This window comes from Papilio machaon, chromosome 15, assembly GCF_912999745.1.
Source record: "Papilio machaon chromosome 15, ilPapMach1.1, whole genome shotgun sequence".
Classification (NCBI taxonomy): domain Eukaryota; kingdom Metazoa; phylum Arthropoda; class Insecta; order Lepidoptera; family Papilionidae; genus Papilio; species Papilio machaon.
This window is the reverse complement of record NC_060000.1, coordinates 4258606-4281336: the sequence shown is the minus strand read 5'-3', so window position 1 is coordinate 4281336 and position 22731 is coordinate 4258606. Positions and strand designations below refer to the sequence as shown.

The window sequence follows — 22731 nt, the reverse complement described above, 5'->3', positions numbered from 1 at the left end:
GTCGTGTTAGTTACACTATATATAACTCAAGATCGGTAGAACTGATTTAGTTGAAAATTGATGGGGAGGTAGCTTAGAACTAGGAGACGGACATGGCACTTTTTTATCTTGTGTGCATTTTTTTATTCCGCGTGGACGAAGTCGCGGGTAATCTTCCTTTAAGGCCGACATATTAAAATCCTTTGGTGTTGCAATTTCCATAGGGTATTGTTTCAAAACATTGAAAAATATGTATTCTTCACCAGCCAGCGATCGCGACTTCGACCACGTGATAGATAGTTTTGTGAGAAAACCCGAGAGAATATAATCATTTCTTTGTATTGCAATGATATGTATGACAAGTATATTTGCTGAATGATTTCCATAAAAACGTTGACCTTTCACTTCAGTAACATCCTTTCTAACTAGGTTTCTGAGACCAAAATCTCTGTTTAAAACTTATGACGGGTCATTATCTTCGACGAAACATGTTTTAAACAGTGATCTTGGTCTCAAAAACCCACGGTTAGTGATTTATCCAGTTACTAAGAATCTAGGTCCAGTGGTTTGGTCTTTACTTTGATTTTTCAGACTTCAATTGAGATAAATTAATATAAACTACATTAGGCAGCATTTTATAAGCAGGCAGCGTTTAGTGTATTGTAATATGGTCAAATCAAACTCCATATAAATGATAAGATTTATTACCGATTAAATTCATATTTTCATTGGCTTACAACGTTTTCTAGTACAATTACTATTTCATAATCTTATTCTAGAAGCAGTCAAGCTACAATACTGCAGGAATAAATTCTTAAGAAATTACAATTCAAGTGTGATAGCTTGGTGGGATCTGTAATATTTTTCTTTATACTGTCTTTATTCATGTTGTCATTACCTTAAGAACATAAATTTTGGTCTACTTAATGACTTCTACAAATATTTATTGAAGCTAAGGTTGTCCCACAATGTTATGTAAATCTTATGTAAATAGCATATAACCTTATAGAAAAAAAAAACAAAAGTCTAAAAACACTTTTACACTTAAAATTATAAATATTTAATCTAATTTAAATAAAAAATTATAGATCTATGGTTGAGTCCTTTTTCTTTTGTTGTCCCTCATACCACGCCTTGGAGATCATTCTTTTCATTTCATCATCACCAGTTTCATACCTGGGAAAAAATTAGATTTTTATTGTACATGGTGTAAAAAATAATCCATAAGATTAGACCTTTATTATGAAGCAGCTGTCGCCGGCAACTCTACCTGCACGGAAATGGGAAAAAACCTATGTGTTCCGTGATATGTTCTACATCTACGTCTAATTTTAGGGAGAACCATGCAGCCATTCTAGAGATATGTTCTAATAAACATCCGTCCATCGAAACTTTTGCATATATTAATACGTTCAACGCCATTATCATTTTCACGTACAGTGAACGTATAGTGAACTCGCATGGTGGCACACAACGTATTAAGATTAAAAAATTAGATAATTTCTTATTGGAATTGTACCAAATACTGTCTTTAAAATGTATTTATTATGAATTAAAATATAAAAGTGAGCAATGGCTTCTAATAACTTAAGTCTCCACTCGCTTCAATCCTATATCACCTCGAACTTGGTCTTGAAATAAAATAAGAAAATAAATATTACTTACATGTTCTTCATAAGACTCATAATAGACTCCTGGGGGTCTTTTTTGTCAAGGTCATCATTCTTGAAACGGTTGGATCTCTGATCTTCAAACTTTCTTTCAATCTCAGTCATATGCGACCATTTGCTCATTGGATTCTGTTTCGCCAAGAAAATAACAACCATGTCTGCAAATACGAGGAAAGCAATTTTACATAAAATTTAGGTTCTTAATTTCAAAATATGCTACAGAACCACTGTTACCCAGAGCTATAAATAATAAACTAAATGGGCTGAAAGGGCAATTATTTTGATTGCATTCTATGTATTATATCCTCGGAGAATAGCAGATTGACAAACTGTATATTTGATACTTAAAATTACCATTAACTAGAATTATTTTACAATAACACTATATCTCACAATTTTCATAAAATAACTGAAGAAATGTAATGGTTGCCATGTATTATATTTAACATTCTGTTTTCTTCATTTCAGTGTGGGATTTACTTGATAAATATATGATAAACAAACACACCTTTCTCCTTCTTCCACATTTAAACATCGACTTTGGTTTGGTTTGGGGATAGCTAAATTAATATATATAAGAAAATTAAAAGTACTTACCTGTCTTTTGCTTCCAGTGACTCTCTCCAACGTTGATAGGTTCAAGCAACTTGTTTATGACCAAGGTATACCTAATCCTTGTTATCCAAATTTTCAACTATAAGTTCCATTGATTTATCTGTCAGCTTACAATAAACCTGTTCCTTTGGCAAGTTGTGTACATTTTTAAGAGTAACAAATACCTTAATGTATTTGTCCGATTGATCCCAACCTTGAATAAAAAAAGAAAATAAGCTTTGGATGTAACCATTCTAAACTGTGATTTGTCAGAATTCTTTTTATCCCTTTGCCTTGATCATTCTATTTGAAATTTTAAACGCTATATGTTTTCTTGCAGACGCAATATAGAACAAATTATTAGAACAATGCAAAAATTGCATGCAATTTTTTTATTATACAACATCATTTAATATGCAAAAAGACAGTGTTTAATTTTAATGTCCAGACCTATAAAAATTTCAGATTTGGTTGGTTATAGTTCATTATGATTAGTTTTTAAAAGTAACAATCCATAATACTTACCATACCCATTTAGTTTAACCTGGTATCGTTTTTCCTGAACTGTAGATGTTGTAGGTATCGGACTAACATCCATGGGAGTAGCCGAAGATGCACTGTCTCTTAAACTGATCCATTCGGTTTCTAATTTCCTTACTTCAACAGACAAGAGATCTTGAACTCGCTTTCGTTTAGCTTGTTTAAGTAATAGATTAAGCTCATCGATGTCGCCTTTAAGCTATTAAACAATATAAAGATTAGACTGTGTCCATTTTAATTGAGAAAACTTTTTTTGTACAAAACTTACCTCGTTTATCTTAGATTCTGACATTTTGTGAGTAAGTATTCACTATGTGACTTGTGTTCTTTTGTTCAATGTAGCACTGAAAATTTGGAACGGCTGCAGCGGGCAATAAGTACAATCACAATAATTTCACAAAGCGGCGATCGGTGATCGAAGTAATTCATAACATGCGCTTTGTAAGAATATACAGTTCAGACCATCGACAACTATCGAGCATGTTCTAGAAATTACCACAGACGTAATAATTACCATTTCATGTTGCTGTATATTTTTTGAATCGATTTATGTTAAACATATTTACTACGTTACTTTTTATTGTATATCTGAAAATGAAAATTAAGGACCTAAACATAAAAAATGTAGGCAGTGTTTCAATTAAATTTTAGCTTTAACATATGTTAACCCTTTTATCGCTATTCGGACGGACATCATCAACCTGCCCTTGTCCCTACGGGCTACGGGTGTCGACACAGCATTTACTACTTTTCCATACATCTTTGACTCTATCCCCTCATATTAGACGTTATTAGAAATGCAATCTTGCAGATAAATAACAAATTTTCTTACAAGACTCTTAAGGCAGTTTTTTCTGTCAACAAAAACTTCCTAACTTCTTCCGAAAATCGTTCATGCCGCAACTGTTTTGCAACTTTTGCACTCAATTCTCGTAGTTTATTCCTTACCATATAAATTGATACGTCAAAACATGTAACGTTAATTCACAAATTTTCCGACTGCTACAAGATCCTTATCGAACTATACTTACACCGGAAGCAGTTTTGTTGATCAATAATGTGTATGGATAAAGAATATTTTTTAACCACGTCAACGTCCATATCAAATACTGACGGTCTGCGGGTTAAAACACGTGTTTAACTAAACAGTGTCTTACCATTTTTTTTGAGTAATATATTAACTATTTTTTGCTCTTCTTTATTAATAGTAATAATTCATTTATTTTCTCAAAGATATATCAATTTTTCAAAAGATATAGCAAACCAAATTAAATTACTTAGAAGACAGCAATGGTCACAGTTTTATAATATAATTTAAGTCACAGCTAAAGGATATGAAATAAAAAAAATGTATTTGCTAGAATTAATTTATTGGAAGATATTTTAACTTTATTTTCAGCGCACATAACATAGTGATGACTTAAACAATGAATGGTTTCCTTTGGTGCTATTTAATTACATTTGTAGCAATGTTTATTCAACTTTTCTTGGCGAATTCCAGTAACAATTGACTCTTCTACGAAATAGTTAACATCAATCTACGCATAATTATTTTATAAATACAAAGAAAATGTCACACGCTTTTTAAATTGCTATATTTTTTATACATTCAAGCAATCGCGTCTGCTTCACTCGAATAAGCAATAAAAATGCTACTCGTCAATAAAACAACTTTTTATTTCATTAAAGATTTTTCAAAAAAAGTTAATTTGTTTTTAAGTTTATTTGATAATCAAACAATAATTTTTTTCCCGCTATATTCGAATAGATAAAGATAATTGTACTAAAGAGAAAAAAATCGTTTGTTTTTTTTCCGGATGAAATTCAAAAGTACTGAATTTTTAATTTTTTTTTTTCATTTAACATAAAGGTTTTCTATCAATGTAACATGGACTATATTTAATTTATTCACATATATTGATTTATGCGAAGCAGTTTGCAATAATACGTAATAATGTGAAAGTTCAGTTCTTGCGGTTCCTGTTGCGACGCATGTTGGTCTGACACTGCGGGCAATACCACTTGCCTTTCGGGGGCGCGGTGATGCCCACGCACGGGTAATGGAACCATTCGTATGGGCACTGAAATAATAAAAATGTAATTAAGGGGGAAATTGTTTTGATTAACAGAACAGGGGACGCAAAAAAAGGGGGATATTTCCCCTTTCTTTCTTTGCGTCTTCCTCCGTCGATTAAAGGTAACGGATCTGCAAATGCGGATATCTATGGGACGCGGTTACGTCGTTATTTTGGCAAATTCAAGTGGTCACTTGCTCCTTTGCCATATTATTACATAAAAAAAAACAACTGACATTTGTGAATGTCTATGAACAGCTGATTGTCAATTTGACAGCATTGCTTGTGGAGGTGTAACTTTATAAACATGAAATGCAATACGCACATCTTGATTATCGCAGGCGACCATGTCACCGTATGACACCTGGTTGCATATGCAGTATCGCGGCTCGTTGGGGTCATAAGTCCACTCCTCCTCCATTGGCTCCTCTATTGTCACATTGTTCACTACGTTGTTGATGCCACTGCATAAAACAGTTATAAAATATTTTATATTTTAATAATTCATTCATTATTCAAATGATCCATGATCACAGATGAAAGACTATATTTAATATGGTTATTGTGTCTATTAAATGTCAATTATGTTCGAAGAATTTACGAACAACTAGTATTAAAAAATTTTAATCATATTATTTTTTTAATCTCATGCAGTACATCAATTATGAAGGAGGTATGATAGAAATTTATTTTTTGCTAATATGTGTTTTTCTGCCTATTTAAGGTAATTTTGGAGTCCAAAAAAACTGATTACTTTTGTTGTATGTGGTCCTAAAAGAAAGCACAAAGTGATAAATCAATAAATAGCTTTGTTGCATACAAAAAGGTGTAAGGTGTAAGGTGTTAAAATGTTGACTATACTTACACAACAGTGGGAGAGGAGGAGCGACTGGCAGCCGCAGATATTGTTTGCTGCGCGTGCGCTGCACTAGTTGTTGCACTGTATGTGCTTTTTCTATACACAAATTTTAGTTATAAATACAATATGTTTACTACTCATGGGAGTTGATTTAAGATTTTCGTAGTATCATTTCATTAAAAAAAATTAAATTAAATGTTTATATTGTACTTACTTTTGTTTGTTGTGTCGTTTATTGGAGGTGGAATTAGTGTGTGTGTGAGAGGTTGTATGGTGACCGTGCACGGAGCTGCTCTGACTGTGACTAGATAGTCCGTGACCTGCAATCAGCTCAATATGTTAGATAAAGGAACATTTTACTTATATAAACATATATTGTCAAATTACGATGTACTACCACGATTTAAGATCTCCTTGAGGTACCTTGTAAAAAAATCGGATTTCTAAAGGTAATTAGATTTTTATCTTATCAAAAAACTATCTAGCAGCAAACTTGCTATGAGTTATGTAAAGATTTATTATCGCAAATAAAATTGAACTTTATACGTTTAAAATAAGGTTTAATATTAGCTTGCAAGTCTATTCTTCAAGAGCAAGCGTAAAAAGTAAACTTAAATCTAGTTTCATTCAAATAAATTTCGTATTTGGGATAAAAATATACTGTGTACATTGCCTCGGCCTATGTAAAAGGACCCTTAGTGGAAAAATTCTTAACATGATAATAGGAAAATAAACTGTTGCGAAGTTTTCCTAATTTATGTTTGTTCTTTTATGATAATCTATACATATTAATAAAATTGGTATAAAAAAAAAATTGTAGGTATAATGACCATGATCGTGGTGCGTGGCGTGCGCTGCGTGTGCGGCGTGTGCGGCGTGTGCGGCGTGTGCGGAGAGTGCGTGGTGTGCGAGGTCACCGCCCGCCACTGCTTCGTAAGACGCCTTCAGCGACGCCGTGCGTCTCCCGTGGTGCATCTGAACACACACAATACTGACTGAACCCCACTAATTATCTTCCAATAATGGTTTCTGGTTCCACGACTTCTTTTTTTTAACCTTTCCTTTGGGAGCCAAGTGGGAGGTTTAACAGGGTTATATCAAACTATGTGATTCGTAGACCTGTGGCAACTCATTTCTGTCTAGTGCTCTGAACAGATGCCCTAAATAACCTAGTTTGTATCGGATAAAATCACCAACCACTATATTTCTATGCATAGGTTAAAATCTGTAGTATTTTGTGCCTATTTGAATTTCTCCATTTTGGCGCCGACGGTAACTGTTTGGAAACTCTAATTATAGATAGAATTAGTCGACATCAACTGGTTTAAATTCGAAGCAAAAGTTATCATTTTAAGCAATAATGTGTCCTTAGATCATTAGCTTAAATCGTCCTTACAATATAATATATCAGATGCCATATGCATTAGAGAACTTCTACTTCAATGCCAAAAATTGATCAACAATTCAACAGTTGTAAAGTAATCTAAATTATTTTTAAATAAAAATAACATTAAATTTAATTCACCTTTTCATACTCCTTGTACCGGCAAGAACAAAATATTCAAAAAAGTTAAAGTCTATTAGTGTTAAAGAATAAATAATTTGAAAATAAATTATAACAATTTTATTTGATAATTACCTGTTGTGTAGCGGCAATGGCCTGGCTGGCAGCCACCGCTATAGTACTACCAGCATGACCCAGAGAATATGTGTCACGACCCAATACAGCCTGATACAAATTACAAAAACCTCTATTTAAAATCTTGGATTTTAAATTCTATCTAAATAGAAAAATATTTTCTAAAAAATATTTTTAAAGTCCAAAAAAAGTCTCACAAATGACCACCTGATCTGACATAAAAACTTAATGATAGACATTTTTAATTTTAACTTTACTAATATTATTACATGAAAATATTTTTGCTAAATTTTCTTAGATATATTAGGTCCTTACATATGAAATTGGTGTTTTTCGTATTGGCCACTTTAATCACGAATTTCTCCTCTTTGGTAAGGAATTCCAAATTCAAATTTGTACAGCTATAGACTCATGTATTTGTGGTTCGATGACCGTCATTCATTTGTTTTTTTTTCTTCTGTTTTTTTCTGTTTGCGTCACTCATTTTACAAAATGGAAAACTTAAAATATCGCATTATTTACGAGTACGAGTTCCGCCGTGGCACTAGTGCTGCGGAAACGACTCGAAGGGTGAATGATGTGTATGGCGGTCGTGTTGCAAAAGAAAACACAGTTCGTTTTTGGTTCCAATGTTTTCGTTCTGGAAATTTCGATCTGCAGAACGAGCCCCGTGGACGGCCTGAGACTCAAGTTGATAATGAAGAGTTGAAGGCTATTGTGGAAGCGGATCCATCGCAAACCACGTCCGAGTTAGCTGCAGGCTGCGATGTTAGTGATAAAACTGTTTTAATTCACTTGAAGCAAATTGGGAAGATTAAAAAGCTTGAAAGGTGGGTACCTCACGAATTGACTGAAGCAAACCGGCAAACGCGCGTCGACTGTTGCGTTACATTACTAAACCGGCACAATAATGAAGGTATTTTAAACCGAATCATTACCTGTGACGAAAAATGGGTTCTTTACGATAATCGGAAGCACTCAGCGCAATGGTTGGATCCTGGCCAGCCAGCCAAATCCTGCCTCAAGCGAAAATTAACCCCAAAAAAGTTACTTGTAAGCGTTTGGTCGACTAGTGCCGGTATTGTACATTACAGTTTTCTCAAATCTGGCCAGACTATTACGGCTGATGTCTATTGTCAGCAATTGCAAATCATGATGGAAAAGCTAGCGGCTAAACAACCTAGGCTGGTCAATCGCTCCACGCCACTGCTGCTTCACGACAACGCTAGACCACACACTGCGCAACAGACGGCTACTAAATTAGAAGAGCTTCAATTGGAAAGTCTAAGACATCCTCCGTACTCCCCGGACCTTGCTCCAACAGATTACCATTTTTTTCGAAATTTGGATAACTTCTTGCAAGGGAAAAAATTCAACTCCGATGGGGCAGTCCAAATCGCCTTCAAAGATTTTATTGATTCCCGTCCGACTGGTTTTTTTAGTAAAGGGATCAATGAACTACCTATGAGATGGCAAAAGTGCATAGAAAATAATGGTTCATACTTTGATTAATTAAATATATTATATTAAAAAATATTCGACTTTTTGTTCCTCCCATACAAAACGCCAATTTCATATGTAAGGACCTAATATATCGACAAAGCTATCTGACCTGGTATAAGTCAACGACAAATAAGTTAGCTAGCGCGTACCATCTTTAAACCTCATCATCACTTCATCGGGTGGAATCGTGGTCAAGGTCTTTTTTTCTATGCCCTTGTGGGGAACTAACCACTTCCATACCCCTCTGACCAGCTCAGATATCCTTGTTTGACTATAAATCTAGTTAAATAATCACTGTCTTACGCAAGTTGTTCCCAACATGCAGTCTTCCGCTTTCCCCAAATGTATATCAATTTCTAATTTATTACAAACTTTGGACATTGCAATTAAAAATCGGAGCATCTGAGGCTCAGAGATCAAGCATTTGACTTGCAATCTGCAGTTCCTGGGTTCGAATCCCGCCATGTACCAATGTGTTTTCGATTTACATATATTTATCCGACGTTCTTACGATGAAGGAAAACATCGTAATGCAACCTGCACATATCTGAGAAGAAATTCAATGATATGTGTGAAGTCAACCAACCCGCACTTGGCCAGCGTAGTTGACTATGACCTAGTCATCCCTAACTTGGGGGATGTATAGTGAGCTGATGATTAATAAAAAATGTCATAAGTGACCTGTATAGCGGTGTCTGTCCTGGACAAGTTGCCATTACTAGCGTGAGCTCTCGCATCTCTCGTGCCCCAACTGTCGCGTCTCTTCTCAGCGCGGATTCTATATCTAGTATATCAACAAAATATCTAATATATGTACCGGTTTTAAGTCAATATATATATTTAACTTATTAATGCCTTCAACTTCACATGTTTAAAGATAATTTAATTATGTTAAAATTGAAATAATCTAGTTTATACAGCAATTTTCCAATCTGTGGAGCTATGTTGAATCATTCTTTTCTCAATGCAATAGAGAGCACTTTTAAAGCCTTTATTTCAAACAAACAAGAAGATAATCAAGAAGATTTTTTTTTACATATAAATAAAATTTTAATTATTTTCATAAATATAGGCTGCATTTGTGTGGATTAATAATAAGAAAAAAAATGAGATATCAAAATGTGTACAAACCTATTTTCTTTGTAATGGTTATTACTGGATGAACCGGAATGATTTGTGTTTGTATCAAGGTCTAAGGATCTCTTCTCCAATAGTTCAGTTATACCCTTATTGTCCGCTTCTAATTCACATTTAAACTTATGTAGTTCTGTATCTGTAATTACATAATCATTATTAAATATATAAAATTCTCGTGTCACAATGTTCATTCCCGTACTCCTCCGAAACGACTTGACCGATTCTCATGAAATTTTGTGAGCATATTCAGTAGATCTGAAAATCAGCCAACATCTATTTTTTATACCCCTATTAAGTTTTTTTTAACTGCGCGCGGACGGAGTCGTGGGTGACAGGTAGTTACATATATAATGATTATTTGCAGCATAATTCATTGTAACTCATACTATCTCTCAATAAGATATTGACATGAAGTTTTATGAGTAAAGGAACAATTTTTTTTGAATTTATTAAAAAAAACTATATATTTATGTATGTTAATGTAACTTCCATTTATCTTTTTGAGTTAAACTTTCAACACATTGCATGCCATTTAAATTTCATATGAATATAAACTCACCAGTAGTCAGCAATAAATGTGTTAACATTAATTAAAAAAATACAAACCTAGCCGTCTCAAGTATCTATCAACCAGATCATACATCTGACTGGCGAGTGTAACCTTCTCATCTGCTTCCTCCAGTGTCTTATTGTATCCCTTCTTGATATCAGCAAACTCGGTGTTCGCCTGGTCGGTGTTTATCTCACCACGACGACATCCACCAAATAGAGTTCTAACTCGTTTCTCTAATGTATCCATGTTATCTATTTAGGATAAAAAAAAATTATATTTGTAACAACTTTCATCATTTATTTTATTATGACTATTCAAATTTACTACATAGCTACAGAAATTATATAAAGGATAAAAAAATTCTGTATATCTATTTATATGTAATAAGATTTACTATCTTCATTCATATTAATAGAAGTGTTTGTTTTAAAATAGAATGTCAAACATATCTTTTTAGGTTAATGTAAATCATAGTTTTATGAAACATGAATCGAAATAACTATCAATATTGTAAAGTAATATTATAAACTATACAGTAATACTAACTTTGCACTGATAAATCCATTTCCCTCATTTCTGTAAATCTGTCTCGAAGCTCTTGAGGAAGATGCTCAATCACTAAAAGATAAAAAACTGTGTAAAGCCAAGTGTTTGATTTTTTCAAATAATTGCGCCATTTAAGATTATTGATCCTTATTCAATGATGCCAACCGTAAGTACATTTATATGGCGTCATTGCTAGTAGAATAAAGAACTCACTTTCCAGATAATCCTCGAGATAAAGCATTTTGGTGAGTATTAACGCAATACCTATATATTCCAGAACTTTAAAAGAAATGAAGGCTTTTAAAATTAACAACGATTCAGTAAATACTTAATAAATGCACACGATGACGTGAAACTTTTCGTCATGTCACCCTTTTGTGTTAAGATTAGTGATGTACAGTAATGAGTAGTGAGTACTGTGCATAATGCTCGTGTTATAATGCTTCATCTTATTAGTACTTCACTTTAAGCATGGAATAATGGCAAAAAACTTAGCAATGTTTTTATGAAATAAATTAAATAACGAATATACAATCTGAAAAGCAATTTTGGTATAATGTTGTTCGTTTAATAGGATTACTCGTTCATTTTTGGCTATAATCAAAAATCGTAGTCATGAATATTGGTGGTATGTGTACAAAATGATAGTTCATATTTGAATTACATGAGTTGTATACCCAGGTGTTAATTATATTTATATTCCAAAAGAAGTTTTCTTTCACTGCACTTAACTTATCTTTTCGATTTTACCATCACATCACTACTTCACACGTCCGCCAACCTTACAAAAGTTAACAGTACCTTAAGGTTGCGTTCAGATTTCACACACATATATTTAATAAAGTTAACCTTTTACTATAATATAATAAATTTAACAAATTATATTAAATAAATTTAACCTTTTACAGATTATACAATGATTCGAAGACCATTAACGGAAATAACCTTAAAACTAGACGATTTACAAGAATACGAAGCAATGCGGCGAGATCCAGCAAATAATTCCTCAAGGAATGAAATGTCAGAGACACCGAGACCTCTTGGCAACGGAGCTAAGACAACCGAAGAAGTACACAATCGAATTGGTTATGCTCCTAAAAAGAAATCGAGTGGGCCAAGTACAACACAGTCTTAATTGATAAGTTATTTCATGTTTTTTAACAATTAAAGTTTAACGCCTATTCATCCATTCCCCGTCCACCGGACACCGTCCCTTCCCGCGATCGCCGAAGCGTACACTCGCCGTCGCCTCGACGTCGTCGATTGAGCGAGGTAAAGATATGTTGTTAGCAAAACGATGACTTCTTGGTTGCACGCTTTAACTGTGCGCGGTTGGCGTTAGCTTCGGCGAGGTGTTCACTTGTTATCAACACGACTGCCGTGTCGAATTTATATCTTTATCCTGCTCAACCGGCAACGTCGAGGCAGCGGCGCGGCGTATACTCGTTGCGCCGCTGCGCTGCCTCAACGTCGCCGTCGGCAATCGCGTGACAGGGCCGTGCCGCCGATTGGACGAGTAACCTCAATCTTAAACTTCTTAAGTTACAACAATTAAAACAACTTAATTAATCAACAATCTATTTTTTATTTCACTCTTTCTATCTGCATCGTTTCGTTATTCCTAAGAGACGCAACCTCTCTTTTTGACCATCTCTCTTTCTCCGGTGACTCATTGGTTTCTTCAATCGTTCTCAGCGACGTGAATAAAAAATTGTTTTAATGTAGACCGCGGTACATATTTGGTTGATTTCAGATACTATTTAAAATAAGTAAGTAAGAACTTCGACGAGCATATGTTTACTTTAATGGAAATTAAGGATAAAATTACTTAAAATGCTTATTTTCGTGTTTGTATGTTTATTCATTGTATAGTCCCACTAGTCGAACATTTCTAATCAATCGGCCGAGTAGAATTATTTTTTATTGAAGCACGTGCAAATTTTGAACCACCGACCATACGAAGATCGTAATGAGATAGAAGAGAGTTAATTTATTTTTTTAAATCTAAAAATCTCGTGGAATAATCTAGTCTAGTCACGAACTAGTAATCAAATCATAGATTTAGGCAAAGCTTCTTAGCGCTTAATTAACTTTAAATCCAAGCTTTCAGATATCTCTCATTCTTGAATTCAAAATACAATTTAAGTAAACAAGATTAGTATTAAAATATAAACAAAGTATTTATTATTAGAAAGTGCCAGTAAGAAATGAGTAAAAAACTTGATAATCTGTGTTTATTTCCAAAGAAATTAACAATCTTTAATAAAACGTGAATAAGTATCCTAAGTATCCATTACATAAAGTAAGTGTAAGTATAATAAAATGCAAATGTTGGTTTTTTATATTGAAGGAAGAATTAATGCTTTAATTTGCTAGGTTTCGGATTTGATAAATTATCGGGATATTTCAAATCATTTTCTTGTTTCTTCAAATTTCGCGAACGCCAAATTATGCAGATTATTCTGGAACATTTTAAAGATATTTTTTAACATAAAAAAATTGTAAAACAATTCATAATTTTAGAAATCGCTGTATTCTTATTGCCAAATGATATATGGTTTATTAAAACGAAAGCTCTTGTTAAAGCATTATTCAGGCTGTAAAAAATGATATTTACCTCAAAGTAAGAAAATATAAAATCTCAGCTACGCTGAGTATCGAGAAACCCATAAACAATCCTAAAAGACCTCCGCAGTTCGCCAAAAAATCTGTTTGACCATAAAGTTCAGATCGTCTAGAAGTGATGAACTGAGCTTCTTTGAAGAAAATCATAACACGTGCAAATTTTTGACTGAAAAGAAAATAATGTAGGTAGAATGAAAGTCGGAACGCACAAAGGAGCATAAACATGCGTTTTTTTATCAAATCTAGCATGTTTTTGTAAATGTTTTATGACATAGATAATTCTTAGCTAACTTAGCACTAAGATAATATAAGGAATCGTGCATAAAACATACTGCTACCTCTGGAAATCGATTAAAAAAACTTACTCAAGAATATCTTCTCCAATAGTAATATTAAAGGCGGTGTACAATGCCTTCCAATCATAATCAGCTTGCGAGGTCTCGGCTTCATATTCTATGGAGGTGCAAGCGGGCAGGCACCTGCAACGAGACGCGACTTCTTTCGCCACACCTAACGTGTCGTTCTCGTTTGTTTCCTCCTCTAACCTGGACTCTATGGCCACTGTAACTAGTTCCACTAAACAAAAGAGAGATATGAAATTACTAAAATTGTTTCTTAAAGATATGTCATCACAAAGAAGATTGGACTAAGAAAAATAACATGAGTGATCGATTTCTCAGAAAAAACAGTTCAACCGACCCAACGAAAAGTGAACATACTGCAAGGAGATGACAAGAAGAAGACATATCTAACGTACTACAGTACCACTAGTAATGTAAAATACAACAACGTCGTTTTAGCATGTGTCTACTAATCTAAGGAGTTCATGTCTCATTTACCAACACATAAATATCAATGAAGATAGAGAGAGAGAGAGGATGTTTCACAAACAGACTCACTTTGTGATTTTTTTATGCAGGCAACACTACCAGCGTTGCAGACGGTCATGTCGGGGCCGTCTGAAATAAATAAAAAAATACGTTAGATGAATCGTAATAGTTGCACAATATACTATAGATCAGCATTCAACTCACGCGGCATGCCGAAATGAACGCACCCGCATCGCGCGTACGTGAAATTCGTCAAACATTCCACCTCACAATTGGCCTGCGTATACACCTTGTAGTAGCGAAGGTAGCGCTCACTCGGGAAGTAGCATTGTCGTCTATAAAAGTTACATTCAATCAAATTAAACAATTATACGAACAATCGTACTCAATAATCATTTTGTGATTGCTAAACGTACAGCTTCCAGGGTTTGCTACCACTTTCAGAAAAGATTCGGTTATTGAAATGTGATTTGTGTGCAAGACATGACTTAAAAGAGACCGTTGTAATCAGAACTGCAATCAAGGGCGTCGCCAGCCGATGATCTAGGCTAAATTCAGGGGTCGTGGATGAAAACACAAACATGCACGTGGCCTCGCCACCATGCGTAGAAGGAACAGCGGGGTTTAGTTGGTTTGCTCCCTATCGGGGAGAGAATCTCACATCTCTACTGCGTCACCCCTGGGGCACGGAGTATGCATAAAGCATTCCCCTTTGAAAAAAAAGCTAGAGCTTCATGTAGAATAAAAAATCTTTTACTGTAGAGGTAATGCTTATTAGATAGGAAATGGTAAAAGTGACAAGTAGAATTTAAGTTTTTGAGTATTTATAGGTATTAATTGTATGTGTCTTAGTGTATTTCGAAGTATGCAGTTTAAATGAAAATTATATACTATACTGATAAATTACAGCTGATAATATTCTCTCTATTCTTCAATGATATTTGTTTCTATTCTTCATTTATGCCAAATGTGAACTGTCCCTTCAGTTCATGATTTATCAGCTATAAGTCTATTGCGTTATAATTAGACATTCAAAATTCACAATTTATCGGTGATATGATCGCTTAGTAGTAATGTTAACACTTGCACTGAGGGTAGGTATGGCTTGAGTCCATCAGAGGTGGTCATCATTTTGGGCCGGACGGCGACCACCACCTCCTGCGACAGCGGTGACCGGAAGTACTGCTGCGACAGCCGCGGCAACTCCGCCGGGTTGTGTAGAAGTATCTATTTAGTACGAGAAATCTATATTAACGGAATGCTTAAGTTTGCTTTCCATTAAATATTATATTTATAGTCTAATTCCAGCAGCTAGGTGTACGTCACCAGACCCGCACTGCGGTTTTTTGTATACCCGTCGTGGCCGTGGCCAGTGAAAATGTAATTCCCGACTTCATAATATAAATAGCGGTCGTGCGCGGCCAGCGGCTAAGTGAAAATGAGTCTAAAGAGAATCACCAGCAATATATAAACATACCTTGAAGCCTTGCACAGGTCCTTTACAAAGATAGTCCAAGTCGATTGCTTTGGTTTGCAATAAAAATGTCAAGCCGGCTTTCGCACCATAGCCCTGAAATTAAATTATTAATGCAAAATGTTTTCTATGTATATATATTTTATATGAAATACATAATTTATATACAAGCGAATACTTACGGAGCCTCTGTGCGGGTATGTCTCAAGTGGGGCGGACGGTGGATATCCTTCCTCCAATGACCATCTTTGCACGTTATCAGATGTAGAATTAATTATGGTACTTTCCAAGTATTGGTACTCTTTGTGTAAGCTGAAAGCGAATTTAAGATTTTTTTTTATATCTCATTACTTAATGTAAATAAACAACCCAGACTGACTGTACTAATACTTCGAGAAAGAATAGTAATCTAAAAATCTAAAAATTATTATCTTCCTTTGACCGCATAAAAATACTATTTTGTAGTTTAAAACATAGGTAAGGAATATACTTCTCCATCCTGAATAGATCCTCAGAATTCAACGTGTTAAACGTGTAGCAGACTCCATCCTCAGTTAGTATCGGTGAGAAAAGATTCGCGCAATTGTCTTTAGGTGTGTCTTTCCATTTGCAACCGAAGAAAAATTCCGATATATTCGGTGATACCTAAAATAAAAAGTAAATTGAAAGCTATTCATTTTAGGTTAGGTTAGGTTAGCTATTCATTTTAGGTGTAATTTTTTATTAAGATTTTACTATTATAGTAGTTTTCAGATATCTTGAGAGACGGCTCTTAACTTTGCGCGAATCGCTACGCAGCACACAATTTTAGGTACAGCGGAGCGTAGCGGGATGCGGGCGTAGGGCACTGCGCTGAACGCCGATTACATTGGACCGCTAAGATATTTAAAAAGATCTATAAGTACCTGTTTTAAATTTTCGACAGTTGCATTTCCGTCAGAGAACTTGCGACCTCTGGCGGGAGCCAAGTGATCATCGCAAACTAATGTGATGTCTTCAAACATATTTCTCCTAAATTGTGAAACATTTTGATTTAATTATTATTATTACATACATAGGGAAGTAAGTTTCGTTATTATATCACGGCCTTGTTACTCTTCTCCTCGACTGAATGATTGACACTAGGTTTGTTAGTTATTTATAGCTATGTTAAAATCTGTGGGCCTAACACGAATATTTGTGACAATCGCCTTCGTATCGTCATTGTTAATTATTTCAAAACTAGCTGTTCCCGTGCGGAAATTCCATTTATAGTTGTAGTAAAGCGTGTCAGTATAGGGCTTTTTATTACATAAATTGCAATAAATGCCGCGTATTCAAAAATATGCCGCGACTGCTATGATTCTGCGTTATAAAGAAGTGTGTGTTTACGCTTTATAACATTGGTAAAGATTAGTATGAGATTTTTATTGTACGCCCGATACGATTTTGACGATACGATTGTGACAAACATTCATGCTAGACCCACTGTTTATAATACTACGATGAAATGCTTTAATGAAAATAATTATTTCTTTTCGTTCGAAAATTAATATTGAAATGAACATACTCTTCCTCCGTTAATTCCATGTACGTTTCATTGTCTTTATATAGGTGGTAGTACTTTGTAAAATTGAATCTTGTTTGTAGTGACTTCGTTTCAAAGCAGACAGTTACGGCGGGGTAGGGTATCTGCAATAATATTTTTAAATTCAATCAACTTCATGCCATTGTATCCTCGAGCCATGAATCATATTTTTACCCAAAACATAATTAATATACGTTTGCAATGGAATTTAATAATTAGGGGTAGCCATCATTTATCATTTTTATATACCTATCCTGCGTTCCACCTTATCTTTAAAATCGTCAAAAAAATTACTTATTTTTCACTAATGTACGTAATTCAATAAACTTGTACACGGCCCGCGCTAACGTTTCTCGGGCTACTGCCGACGAGAACCGGACCAAACTTGTGTCTGAACTGGAGACCCTACTGGGTGAAGTTTCGGATTGGGGTCGACGAAATCTCGTTGATTTCAATCCCAAAAAGACACAAGTATGCGCCATTACCGCTAAAAAACAACCCTTTGTCGTGGATCTTCGTTTCGAGGGCACTCCCCTGGTTGCCTCAGCCAGTATCAGTATTCTCGGCGTTGACATATCGAACGACGTTCAGTTTCGCGGTCATTTGGAAGACAAGGCCAAGCTGGCCTCCAAAAAACTGGGTGTGCTCGGTAGAGCGAAGCAGTATTTCCTACCGGGCCATCGCCTTCAGCTCTATAAGGCGCAAGTTCGGCCCCACATGGAATACTGCTCGCATCTCTGGGCGGGAGCACCCCAGTACCAGCTTCTTCCATTTGACCGCATACAACGGAGAGCGGTTCGAATCGTCAACGACCGAGTTCTTACTGATCGGCTCGACACTCTGGCGTTGCGGAGGGACGTTAGTTCCCTCTGCATTTTCTACCGTATTTACCACGGGGAGTGCTCAGAAGAGTTGTTTGGAACAATTCCTGCCGCCGAGTTCCGTCATCGGACGACCCGACAGACCGCCAAGTTCCATCCACACCACCTCGATGGCTGGCAATCCACAACCGTGCGGTTTTCGCGTAGCTTTCTACCGCGTACCGCCGCGTTGTGGAATAGTCTGTCCTCGGCGGTATTTCCAAACCGCTACGACTTAGGGTCCTTCAAGAAGCGAGCGTATCATCTTCTCAAAGGCCGGCAACGCATTTGCGATTCCTCTGGTATTGCAGATGTCCATGGGCGTCGATGAACACCTTGGTGTTCCCGCTGCTCGTTTGCCCCCTTCTCTTATAAAAAAAAAAAAAACTTGAATCCTTACTTATCTTTTAAATTGAAATTTTGAATTTAAATTAATAAAAAAAACACTACATAGAAAAAGGACTATACTGTGAGACAGGCTGTCTTAAGTATAAATTTAAAACGTAGTAACAATCATCGTCATTATCAACGTAAGTTTTTTGGGGAACCATTGATCGCCACAAAGTTCTTTCCAATCCAAGTTATCCGACTGGAGAAAGTGCACTTACTCCCTCAACTTTGACAATATGGGTGGCTTTAAAAATAACATCGTATAAATACCTGCCAGACAGGAGTTGAGTTTTCGGCAAAACTAACTATGACTGGACTCTCGTTCCATTTTATCCAGACCTTCCTTATTAGACCGGCGCAGAGGACGACACAGCATATGAACATGAATAGCCAAAAAAGCCTAAAGTTCAAAAGAACAATTAGTTTTTTTAGATCACATTTGTTAAAAATTATTTGGTACATATTTTTTATGAAGTTTAATGTATACCTATAACTGTGTTATTACTGAGTAATTTATTTAGAGAGGATTAGAAATTTTAAATATTACTTACTTTTCGGCTGGAGTCCGTTCTTTCTCGCCGATGTACTTAAGTCCATGCAGGTTAGAATTGGCCGTGTAGTCTATCAGGTATTCCTTAATAGTAAACCGTTTACCCCTTTTAATTTTTGGTGTGTCATGACTTTTCTCCAAATCATTGTCCACATGACCGACACTACTCGATCTAAAAAAGAACGTTATTATTTATATTAACTTAAATAAAACTGTTTCTAGTGATTTTGTTTTTTTTTTATGTTAGTCAAGAGACAAAAACCTCGAGTGTCGCTTCATGGTGTCCAGGACTAACTGAAGTAAATCGCATAATGCTTTTTGTATGCTTTTTATTTGGGCTTGGTTATTTAAAATTGGATAGAACCATTATATATATCCCTAAGGACTTGCCTGCCAATTATGAAATTAAAATGTATACCCAGAAATATTAACATAACAAAACATTTCACATATTTGTCCATAGGGATGTCTACCATCAGTATTGCAGCTTAATATAGGATACAATATATTATATGAATTTTTATTATATACACACTTTGTTTAATTACCTTTATATAGCAGGTACATAGAACAACAACGTAAAAAGAGAAAACAATCAGAGAAAAACTTGAATTTTATTTTGATGATTACCTAAATTAATACAAATTAAATTACATTACTAACAGTTGACAGCCCTAACTTATATGTGATGCAAGGGATGAGGAAAGTATTATGAAATTACTATTTCATTCACGTATGTATTATATACTACTTATGTTAAACGACCCACCTAACTTTTGACAACAAAATTCATTAGTATGATGGCAATTAAGTTGATTATGTTTGTCCTTTGAGAGTTTTAAAGATATAAGAATATAATATATAACACCTAGATGTATGTATACTAGTGAAAAATTAACAAAACAACACAAAAGATGACATTAATAAGGATATCAACATGTGTCTGAAGATTGAACACGTTTTACCAACACAATTCGACCTTGTTAATAGATTGTTAAAGTATCTAATGACATAAATATTTTATAAGATGGAGCCAAAGGTGGAAATCAAGGTTTTCAACTCTCACATCGACACGCCGTGTGCTTTATCGTGGGTTTCAGAGACCGAAATCCACATTTAAAACATGTTATCTCTGTTTTGTCAACGATAATGACAGGGATGACGATATGTTTTACACATATATTTTGATCTCAGAAACCAAAGGTTAGTCCTCCTTATTATTTTTAGTATCTGTTTTTATCCTTTTATAAGTACTAAGTTAAATATCGTCGTTAAATCGTATGCCTCCCCTCGTAATGAGACTTTCGTGAGTTAGGGTTAAGATGGATATGGCATAAGACTATTAAGACAATTCCAAATATATTATTCTAACACACTGTTTTCTTCGTATCAGTAGATAAGAATACCTTACACATCTAATATTTTCATAAGAGTAACAAGTTTCTTTAAACAAAGATTTTAAAAAATTAGGCCCGTAAATATGCATTAAGTGTTTTAGCTACCTATTACGTCATTGTGCAAGAAATATATTTGTTAGTGGTTAGTAAACTACTGAAACAATATTGATGACTATATTAAATACTATTAAGGGCAAGAGTAGCTCGAAGTAAAATTTAAATTTATATTAATTCTCATCTATGATATAAAATGTTTGTTTGTATTTCATACATAGTTTATTGGTTTTATCATCTATCTCAGAATGTAAACAAATATGTAAATAATCGATAGTAAATATCGATTAAGTATCAACAAATCGGTATGAAATAATATTCAACGAACAAGGAACTTGTGATTAATGTGAATGACATTGAAAGGTAATGGGGGTATTAAAACCTACATAATTAATTAAATTGTATGTATAATATCTATTCGATCAATTCTACTGGAAGATAGCTAATGTGTGCGGGAATAACTTAAGCTTTTTTTATTCCGCGCCGACGAAGTCGTGGGCAGTCGCTAGTCTTAACATAATAATGTATGACAGCAAGTTAAGAGGTTATTTCGTAATTATAAAGGAATTTTAATTGTTACACTAACAATAACTTCAATTCATTGATTTAACAATAAAATAACTAACCTAGAACTTAAGACATCAATGATTCTAAACTATAAACATTATTGAAAAATAGTCTAAAATAATTTCGCTAAAGGTCATTACTACTAAACCATTGTTTGACTTCTTGGAATTTTTTTCTTGATATTGATTTTATCAATGTCTGTAGCTTGCTTGTATAGAGTCAAATATTATTATTAAACGCATTAATTTACCCATGTTAAATTCATGCGTATTTTGGATTAAATTATAAATTTTCCGTCACGTATATTACTAATATTTGTCGCAATTACATGAATATTTAATAAGTATTGGCAAAATCTTTGTTTAAAATATGCTCCTACTAGTAATAAATCAACATAGGTACTTAATTGATTGGTCAGCACCGCAAAAATGAACCTACTTCAATTTACCCCATGTATAAAATGCTATTACGATAAAGCTAATATTAACTTATTCATTCTTTATATTCAATAATCAAAACATAAAAGTATAACTTAATTATTAAAGTAACGATTTTGTCAATATCAATACGTAATATAATATCTGAAGTTATGTTTTATTGAAAGCGAAGTATTCAAATTCGATTTCTATGCAATGAGGTGGCGGTATCGAACTCAAGGTCATGTAAAGTCGGTGTGTAAGTGTTTGGGTATAGAGTTATTACCATACAAACAATGATTGCGGTAAGATTAGACAAGCTGTGGAGCCGCCCGGCGTGTGCGTACGGTGCGGTGCGGTGAGCCCGCGTCGGTGTCGATTCGTCCTTCCCCCACGACTCGATGACTCGATTGTAAAAACACCATGTATGTCGAGATTATAGGAATATTACTTTAACACATTCCGTGGTGGCATTGCGATTTTTATTTGAGAATGAACTCATCAGGCGTGTGTACCGATACTTCGAAAGCCAGGCATTAGATTGGCAGATTTATGTAAAATGCGTCAAGTTGAAACGCTTTTGTGAAAGATTATGTATTTTACTTTCTCTTTTAAAGAAAATAAAAGAAGCCAAAGATACACGCACTTTTATTTAGTAATTTTAACAAACTGGAAATCTAATTTGCCAATGTGACGAAGCTTCTGAAACGACGCAGCATTCGTATAGACGTCTAACAAGATCAACAACTCCGGAGTCCATTGGTTAAGAGCAGCGTGGGACCAATCTTAGGAGCAATTCATAGAGTAGGCCATTAGTAGACTTTAGCATGTTAAGTAAATGATTATAATTTTTTTAATGTCCTGGACAGTCTACTGATATCCGGTAGCGTGGTGACCGTATTAGCG

The 22731-nt window shown here is 34.6% G+C and overlaps 3 protein-coding genes across 3 annotated transcripts; all 3 read right to left on the bottom strand.

Annotated features, from left to right (window-relative positions):
• Positions 1-1004: 1004 nt before the first annotated feature.
• Positions 1005-3264, bottom strand: LOC106712136 (calcyclin-binding protein). The gene is given in 6 exon segments (XM_014504589.2): positions 1005-1155; positions 1645-1807; positions 2247-2319; positions 2321-2457; positions 2769-2982; positions 3052-3264. Coding segments are annotated over 6 exon segments (705 nt in total). The 5' UTR covers positions 3076-3264; the 3' UTR covers positions 1005-1061.
• Positions 3265-4719: 1455 nt separating this feature from the next.
• LOC106712103 (inhibitor of growth protein 3) lies at positions 4720-11467 on the bottom strand. Its single transcript, XM_045681211.1, has 11 exons — positions 11309-11467; positions 11096-11167; positions 10603-10800; positions 9991-10132; positions 9541-9643; positions 7357-7446; positions 6548-6692; positions 5932-6037; positions 5724-5813; positions 5184-5322; positions 4720-4864 (listed from the first exon to the last, which is right to left on the bottom strand). The coding sequence occupies exons 1-11, from the start codon at positions 11334-11336 to the stop codon at positions 4748-4750; spliced, it is 1230 nt and encodes a 409-aa protein (XP_045537167.1). The 5' UTR covers positions 11337-11467; the 3' UTR covers positions 4720-4747.
• A 1965-nt stretch (positions 11468-13432) lies between these two features.
• Positions 13433-20487, bottom strand: LOC106712102 (pickpocket protein 28). The gene is made up of 15 exons (XM_045681225.1): positions 20458-20487; positions 19654-19781; positions 19393-19563; positions 19112-19241; positions 17574-17695; positions 16930-17035; positions 16515-16669; positions 16207-16336; positions 16028-16120; positions 15638-15777; positions 14755-14885; positions 14620-14679; positions 14086-14296; positions 13713-13886; positions 13433-13557 (listed from the first exon to the last, which is right to left on the bottom strand). The coding sequence occupies exons 2-15, from the start codon at positions 19668-19670 to the stop codon at positions 13452-13454; spliced, it is 1746 nt and encodes a 581-aa protein (XP_045537181.1). The 5' UTR covers positions 19671-19781; positions 20458-20487; the 3' UTR covers positions 13433-13451.
• Positions 20488-22731: the final 2244 nt, after the last annotated feature.